Genomic DNA, 9,321 nt, shown 5'->3' with positions numbered 1-9,321 from the left:
GCAGGCGGACTCTCAACCACTGCGCCACCAGGGAAGCCCCCGGTGTATATTTTATTTCAGATATTTTTCAGTTTTAGAATTTTTACTTTGGTTCTTTTTTTTAAGCTTTTTTTTTCTTTGTGGAGATGTCCTATCCTTTATTATGAACAAAGTTTTCTATACATCCTTGAGCATAGTTATGATAGCTGCTTTAAAATCCTTGTCTGCTAATTCTAACATCTGGGTCATCTTGGGGTTGGTTGCTGTTGATTTTCTTTTATATCAAGAATGAGTCACACAGGCATATGTCATTTTATTGCACTTTGCAAATACTGTGGTTTTTTACAAATTGAAAGTTTGTGGCAACCCTGCAGTTAAGCAAGTTTATTGGTGCCATTTTTCCTACAACGTTTGCTCATTTTGTGTCCATGTTACATTTTGGTGATTCTCACAATGTTTCAAACCCTCCATCAGCAAAAAGATTACAACTCACTGAAGGCTCAGATGTTGGTTAGTATTTTTTAGCAATAAAGTATTTTTTAAATTAAAGTATGCACTTTTTTTAGACATAATGTTATTGCACACTTAACAGGCTACAGTAGAAGCGTAACTTTTACAGGCACTGGAAGACAAAAAGATTCGTGTGACTTGCTTAATTGCAGTAGTCTGGAACCAAACCTGTAATACCTCTTGAGATATGCCTGTATTTTCTTGTTTCTTCATAGGTGAATAAATTTTGGATTGTGTGGTGGACAGTGCAGGTGAACCATTGTAGAGACTGGATTCTGGTACTTTGCAAAAAGTATGACTTACCGATTATTTAGTTAACTATTTTTGCAGGCAGTTAATTTGGCTGAACTGAAACTGCACACTGTCTCCCCTGTAGAGGGCAGTAGCTCAAATCTAACTAATTCACTTAGGCTTAGCTGAGGTGGTTGTAGTTGTCCGCACGGGTTCATGATTAAGGATTCAGCCAGATATTTGGGCTCCCCACTGTGGTGCTTTTCTTTCACAGATCCCCGCCTCAGTTTCCAGTATCTGTTGTTGCCATAAACTCAGTTCTCGGATTCTTCAAGCCAGCAAGACTTTGAGTTTCTGAATTCTCGCCATTCTATTTAGCGTGGGCTGCTGGCCTTCAAGTTAGAGGTTATAAATAACTTGAACACTCACCCTGTGCTATTCCCTTTTCCCATATCTACTCTACGTCTGCCTACTTTTGTTCATTCTCCAAGGACTTGTTGAAGCCATTCTTATATATCGTCAGTGTCTACTGGAGAGTTGGTCAAATAGGAGCATACTAGGCGATGACCAGAAGCAGGACTGAACCAAAATTAGGAAGAAAGCAAGAAAAGGGGAAAGAAAAATGAAATAAAGCAAACACCAGTATAAAAATAGGCAGAGGGCTTCCCTGGTGGCACAGTGGTTGAGAGTCCGCCTGCCGATGCAGGCCCCACGGGTTCGTGCCCCGGTCCGGGAAGATCCCACATGCCGCGAAGCGGCTGGGCCCGTGAGCCATGGCCACTGAGCCTGCGCGTCTGGAGCCTGTGCTCCGCAACGGGAGACACCACAACAGTGAGAGGCCCGCGTACCGCAAAAAAAAAAAAAAAAAAAGGCAGAGACTATTAATCAAGCAGGATTAGAGGATGTTTACAGGAAGGCATAGTGGCCCAGAATAACCCATCTCAGAGGAAAACATTTGTAGTGCACCAAACCAATATTTATGGCCTTTTGTAAGTATCTGAATTTTTTTTTTTTTTTTTTTTGCGGTACGTGGGCCTCTCACTGATTTTTTTTTTTTTTTTGTGGTATGCGGGCCTCCCCCTGCTGCGGCCTCTCCCGTCGCGGAGCACAGGCTCCGGAGGCGCAGGCCCAGTGGCCATGGCCCACGGGCCCAGCCGCTCCGCGGCATGTGGGATCCTCCCGGACCGGGGCACGAACCTGCGTGCCCCGCATCGGCAGGCGGACTCCCAACCACTGCGCCACCAGGGAAGCCCTGAATATTTTATCTGTGAAGAACTGATTGGATCTGTTCTAAAGTATAGTTATATATGTTGCTCCTAACATTCTTTTAGACTGTAAATTTCTCAAAGTAGGAATGAAAGAAGAAGCTGGAATTTTTTTTTAGGATAGATTTAGTTTGTTCCATGGAAAGAGATCTCTAACATAAACAGGAGAATTGTACCCAAATAACAATAGTCGTATAATGTTTGCATGGTCTCAATTATAGGTCAATATCTGGGTACAAACCCATTGTTAAAAGTCCCTTAGTTTCTTGGCAAGATGTGGAAATGTGTGCTCAGATGGTCTTTGGGAAAATTTAGTGTATACGAAGCATCAAGCATGAAGTCCATCATACAGTAAGTGCCCCTGTATGTTAACTGTAATATTTACCTTGCAGAGTTGTTAGGAAGATTAGATACTATATGACAAGTGATGAGATGTCTAGTACTCAGTAGGTGCCTAATAAATGTTAGTGTGATAAAGCTGCTGTAACCGATGTTGTTCCCAGTATGCAGGCTTTGCATTTCGCAACTCTAGTGGGTGCCAATCATATCATAGTCACTGTAGATTTGTTAACCATATATATATATATTTTTTGGCAGGTGGCAGTAGAGTGCCTTGGGAAGGGACAATTTGTCGTTATCTGTACAGGGACACCAATCAAACCAATAGTGATACTGCAAATTTGTAGTCTTTGCAATAATAGATGTATAGATAATTCCTCTGTATCCTTTGTGGTTAGGTCAGATGTAGGAAACTTTGTTACATTCTAACTGACACATTATAATAGGATATTAGCAAATGAGAGTGTCTGTAGAGAAAAACAACCAGAATTAATTTTAAATAAAGAACTGTTGAAAGAATGCTTTTTATGTATCTGGGAAAAGAGTCATTAGGTCTGGGGAATTTTACAGGTTAGCTGACTCCAGATACTGGAGGGGCTACCCATGATGAAGGTCATCTGTTTTGCTCATTTTATTCTAAGAGTAAAAGATAATAGTTCACATTATTTGAAATTTGTAATTTGAGTTATCCTCTGACTCTAGAAGCAGTGACATATGTAATACAAATTCAAAGCAGTGTATGTTCTAGAAGCTATATAATCTGTCTGAGTTTGGAATGCATTTGGATAGAACTACGATTGGTAGATGGAAGACTTGGTAAGCCAAGCCAGCTCATTATGAGAAAAAAAATCATTAGGTTATGTTGCCTATTCACGGGCACACTGCTTCACACAATGGAGCATGCCTTCTTACTGAAAGTTCTTTAGCAGAAGTTAGAGAGGACCTCTTGTCAGGAATATTCTAGAGGATGTTCTTATAGGATGAGTGGTTGGCCTCAAACAACCTTAAGGTACCTTCTAGTTGGGAGATTCTTTGATTCTATGACTTAGGCAATATACTGCAGCAAACAGAAGAAGCATTTCGTTTTAAACAAATGTTTCTAGCATCGCAAAACATCAGATTATAAGAATGTCATCTAGCCAAAATGGATTTACACTGTAGCCTGCAGTGCGGTTCTTGGTGCCAGCATGTAGGTATTGATCACAATGATAACTTTTAGTACTGCTTCTGTGAGTTTGACCCATTCTATGTATTATTATGTGACAAAGATTTTTAGTTATTTAATTGAAAATTGTACTTTAAAGTAAGGTTCACAGTGAAATTATTTAAAGCATGTTAGGGACACTGACTAACCTGTAGTTGCTTATAAATCTCTCCTCTTTGCAATAGGTGTGTTCATCATTGCTGCTAAGCGGACACCCTTTGGAGCTTATGGAGGTCTTCTGACAGACTTCACAGCTACTGACTTGGCTGAATCTGCTGCCAGGGCTGCCTTGTCTGCTGGCAAAGTCTCGCCTGAAACTATTGACAGTGTCGTTGTAGGCAACGTCATTCAGGTTAGTAGGCCTGAAGGGACATATTCATTCCTATTGCTTTCTTTTATCAGTTTCTAAAAATAATTCCTTTAACGTGTTGTAATTGTGTACTAGTTAATAATAGTTGAAGGTATTCATAATTTGAGGAGTCCTCTGACTCCAGAAGCAATGGCATATATAATTCAAAAGGATATATATAATTCAAAGGAACATATATTCAGAAACTATATATCTATCTGGGATCTGCCTGGGACTTGGGATACATTTTATTGCTTCTTAAATAGCAAATTAATTTCCTTGACTTATTTGAAGTAAATTGGTTCTCTTTGTGTGCCACTAAGGAGGGTAGCAAACCCAAGCAATGCAACACATCTCCCATAATTTCTTACACACAGTAGGAGCTTGGTCAGTGTTTTGTGGGAAATGAGAAGCTCCTTTACCCTCTACCTTTCTGTGTATGGTGTACAAAATGGATGATTCATTTGTAGTAATTGAAAGCTGAATATTCCTTCAAAGTGTGGCCATGAAGTGGGGACTGTCTTACTCTTCCCAGACCTCATTGGTGGGACGGAGGCTCTACACTGTGTGCATTGCCACTGACAGCACTAGGGCCCTAATCACTGTTCTCCTGACTTGTTAAGGTGGTTCCAGACTGAGAAGGGTGAGGCAGGCTGAGAAGACTTGAGGCGACTGCCACCTCCTGCACTGAGCGCTTTCAGCTCTTAGAGCTGGGATAAGGCTCAGAAGAAGGTGCACAGTTGTCCTTTGTGAATAATGCTGCTTTGAACATCAAGTACAAGTTTTTGTGTGGACATAGGTTTTTTTATTTCCCTTTGGTGTATACCTATGTGTGTAATTGCTAGGCTATATGGTACCTCTACATTTACTTGTTTCAGAAGCTTCCAGACTGTTTTCCAAAGCAGCTGAAACATTTTACATTCATACCTACAGTGTATGAAGTTTCCACTTTTGCCACATCCTTGTCAACACTTGTTATTGTGTGTCTTTTTATTATAGCCATTCTGTTGAATATGAAGTAGTATCTCATTGTGGTTTTAATTTGCCTTTCCCTGATGACTGATGATGTTGAACAACTTTTCATTAGCTTGTTGCCATTGCCATATCTTCTTGGAGAATGTCTAATTCATATCCTTTTCTCATTTTTTAATTGGGGTATTTGTCTTTTTATTATTGAGTCATAAGTGTTCTTTATATATTCTAGATATGAGTCCCTTAACAGATACATGATTTATAAATATTTTTCTATACTTTGTTATCTTTTCATTTCTTAATAGTGTCTTTTGGAGTATGAAAATTTTAAATTTTGATGAAGCCCAATTTCAGTTGTTGTTGCTCAGGCTTTTGGTGTCATTATCTAAGAATCCATTTCCATATTTAAGGTCATGAAGACTTATCCCTATGTTTTCTTCTAAGTTTTATAGCTTTAGCTCTTACATTTAGGCCTTTGATTTATTTTGATTTAATTTTTATATATGTTTTGAGGTACAGGTCCAAATTCATTCTTCTGCATGTGGCTATCCAGTTGTTCTAGCACCATTTGTTGAAAAGACTATTCTTTCTCCCATTTGATGGTCTTGGCACTGTTATTGAAAATCAGTTGACCATAGACACATGATTTTATTTTTGGACTCCCAGTTCTCTTCCACTGATCTATATGTCTATCCTTTTTATGTCAGTTCCACACTGTCTTGATCATCATTGCTTGTTTGTAAGTTTTGAAATCAAGAGATGTGAGTCCTCCTACTTAGTTATTCATTTCAAAGTTGTTTTGGCTATTCTGGGTCTCCTGCACTTTGATAATTTTAGAATCTGTTTACCCATTTCTACAAAGAAGTCAGCTAAGATTCTGATAGAGATTGTTTTGCATCTGTAGGTCAATTGAAGGAGTATTGCCATGAACATGGCATGTTTTTTCACTTGTATAAATCCTCTTTAATTTTTTCAACAACGTCTTAGAGTTGTCAGAATATGTTTGCACTTCTTTTGTTAAATTTATTCTTAAGTATTTTATTCTTTTAGATGCTATTGTGAATGGAATTGTTATCTTATTTCATTTTCAGATTGTTCATTGCAAGTGTATAGAAATGCAGCTGATTTTTCAAAAAAAGAAATACAATTGATTTCTATATATTAATCTTATATCCTGAAACCTTGCAGAACTCATTTATTACTTCTAATGGTTTTCTAGTTTATTACTTAGGATTTTTTATATGTAACATCATGTCATCTGAGAGTAGAGATAGTTATGCTTCTTTCTTTCCAATCTGGATTTCTTTTATTTATGTATTTATTTTTCTTGCCTAATTGGTCTGTCTAGAACCTCTGATGTTGAATGAAAGAGGCAAAAAGTGGATATCCCTGTCTTGTTCCTGATATTGTGGGGAAAGCATCCAGTCTTTCACCATTAAGTATGATTATATGGGTTTTTCTAGATGCCCTTTATCAGGTTGAGGAAGTTCTCTTCTTTTCCTAAGTTATTGAATGTTTTTGTCATGAAAAGGTGTTGGATTTTGTCAAGTGCTTTTTCTATGTCAATTGAGATGATCATATGATTTTTGTTTTTTATTCTGTTGATACAATGTGATATATTAATTGACTTTCAGGTGATGAAACAACCTTACATTTCTGGATGACCCTTACACTGGTCATGGCATATAATTCTTTTTGTACATTGCTGAATTCTGTTTGCTAGTATTTTGTTGGAGATTTTTATATCCATATTCATAAGAGATATTAATCTGTACTTTTTTGTGATGTCTTTGTCTGGTTTTGATATGAGGATAATTCTGGCTTCATGATGAGTTGGGAAGTGATCCTTTTCTATTTTTTAGGAAGAGGTTGTGAATAATTGGTATTAATGCTTCTTTAAATGTTTGGTAGAATTCAGTAATGAAGCCAGTCTGGGCTTTTTTGGTGAGTAGTGTTTTGATTACTAATTAATTCAGTCTTCACTTGTTATAGGTCTATTCATATTGTCTATTTTTCTTTGAGTTGGTTTTGGTAGTTTGTGTCTTTCTAGGCACTTGTCCTTTTTACCTAAATTATCTAATTTATTGGCACACAACTGTTCCTGGTAGTCAATTCTCATTATTCACAGTAGTTATGTTTTATATAGTTGCTGTGTACCCTGAATTAGCAACTTTTGAACCACTGCTCCCAGGGGAAATGACAGGGTGAGGTTCCTGTGAGCCTTTGGTCACGACATTTTTGTTAACTGATCGGTACATAACCTTGTTTTATATATGTTTCTATTTAAGGACACCGTATTTAATTATATTGTTGATTCATTAGCATTAAACTCATAGCCAACAGCACTATCACTCATGCCTGAATGAAGTTTATCTAACACATATTTTCTCTGTGAGGCACATCACTGCCTTCTTGCACTTAGGGATACTGGAGAGCAAGGACTTCAGCATTATATACTTGGGGGCCATTTTAAACAGCAAAATCACCCACAAGAAGCACAAAAATGCATAAAACTAAATAGACTGCAGGAAGATCACTGTTTCTAGGATGAGAGCTGAAGCAAGAAGGCAGAGTGTCCCCTTGTTCATCCTAGCTAGGAACGTGCATATCAGGCAGCTAAAATTTTTCTCCACTCAGCACATGTCTGCAAATGACCACAAAAGTGCTGCAAGTATTGATTTTGGGAGTTCCAAATAAATTTTAGCAAGTAGGTGAATTTGCAAGTATAGAATCTACACATAATAAGAATCGACTATATTTTGAACTTATATATTTATGTCCTGCCGGTTTTGAGAGTCGTTAAAGTCCTTGGTGTTAAAGGCACTAATGTACCTTTATTGTAGAGAGAGCTAAAGCAAATTTGATAAAGCGTAAAGAATTGGTCCATCAGGGTAACTTTAGGGTGTTCATTGTACTATTCTTGTAATGTACTATTCTTACATTTTATCAAATTCGCTTTAGCTCTCTCTACAATAAAAGCTGTTGTTATTGTTAAAAAGAAAAAAAACGTCGTTTCATCCCTTCTTACTCAAAGTGTGGTCCTTGGACCAGCAACATTGGCCTCACCAGGGCAGTGGTTAGAAATGCAAAATCTCAGGTAGTCCTAGACCTATTTATTGAGAACCTACATTGTAACAAGATGCCCCAGTATGCATTTTAAAATTTGGGAAGCAGTGGTCTAGTCCCACCTCTTATTCTCCTGACCATTGTTCATCTCTCCCCTTCCTAGGTCAGCCAGCCTCAGCCTTGGTTACACGTTACAATCACCTGGGTTCTATTAAAAGTAACTACTGATGCCTGTGGCCACCTCCAGCCTTTCTGGTTTAATTGGTTTGGTTAGGAGCTTGAGCATCACTGTGTTAATAAAGCTTCCTCGGTTATTCCACTGTGCAGCCAAGGTTGAGAACCATAGCCTCTAATGCTTCCTCTGTTAAAGAATGTACTACTTCGAGATAGCGTATTCCATTTTTAAACAGTTCTAATTGTTATGAAATTCTGTGTTCTCCTGAGGATTTAATATAAGGATTTCTCATACTTTGTTTAAAATCGAGTTGTCCGAATTACAGTTTTTATTCAAATCATTAACACGTATTATATAAAATATGCTGTACCTGTATGCATTGTGTCCCACCTTAGAGCCATATAATTTATAATTTTTGAAAAATTGTGAACATTTTACTATATTGTGTCCTTCTTCTTAATTCCTAGATATATAGAGGTAATTCTTTTCCTTTTCCCTCTGTTCCAGACGTCTTCAGATGCTATATACTTGGCAAGACATGTTGGTTTGCGTGTGGGAATCCCAAAAGAGACCCCAGCTGTCACTGTTAATAGGCTCTGTGGCTCTGGTTTCCAGTCCATTGTGAATGGATGTCAGGTATAGGCAACATTTTATTTAATTCTCCGAAAACATTAATAGTTTTTAGAGGAAATGCCTCACTTCAATATAACACTGTAGGTTTTTAATTTTATAGTACTTATTAGAAGAGGTCAATATTTAATTTTTCTTGGAAAAATATGCATAGAAAATAGTTTCTTAAAAGCTAGTAATGAACCTTGAAAACATTATGCTAAATGGAATAAGCCAGTCACAAAAGGACAAACACTGTATGAGTCCACTTATATGAGGTCCCTCAAGTGGTCAGATTCATAGAGACAGAAAGTAGAATGGGGATTGTTGGGGCTGGTGGGGAAGAGAGAATGGGGAGTTAGTGTTTAATGGATATGGGGTTTCAGTTTGGAAATTGAAAAAGACTTCTGGAGATGGATGGTGGTTGGTTGCATAACAGTGTGAATGTACTTAATGACCTGTATACTTAAAATTGGTTAGAATGGTAAATTTTATGTTATGTGTATTTTATCACAATTTTTATTTTTTATTTTTATTTTATTTTTTTGCGGTACGCGGGCCTTTCATTGTTGTGGCCTCTCCCGTTGCGGAGCACAGGCTCCGGACGCGCAGGCTCAGCGGC

General features: G+C 37.8%; 1 protein-coding gene across 1 annotated transcript in view; it reads left to right on the top strand.

The window, feature by feature from the left end:
- ACAA2 (acetyl-CoA acyltransferase 2) overlaps positions 1-9,321 on the top strand; it is a 43,697-nt gene that overhangs the window by 5,082 nt on the left and 29,294 nt on the right. The window contains exons 2-3 of the mRNA XM_024132312.2: positions 3,714-3,880; positions 8,598-8,726. Coding sequence (XP_023988080.1) covers positions 3,714-3,880; positions 8,598-8,726 — 296 coding nt within the window. The remainder of the gene's footprint in view (positions 1-3,713; positions 3,881-8,597; positions 8,727-9,321) is intronic.

The sequence above is a fragment of the Physeter macrocephalus genome, chromosome 19 (genome assembly GCF_002837175.3).
Source record: "Physeter macrocephalus isolate SW-GA chromosome 19, ASM283717v5, whole genome shotgun sequence".
In the NCBI taxonomy this organism is placed as follows: domain Eukaryota; kingdom Metazoa; phylum Chordata; class Mammalia; order Artiodactyla; family Physeteridae; genus Physeter; species Physeter macrocephalus.
The sequence above is the reverse complement of the archived record's forward strand: the minus strand, read 5'-3'. Positions and strand labels throughout refer to the sequence as shown.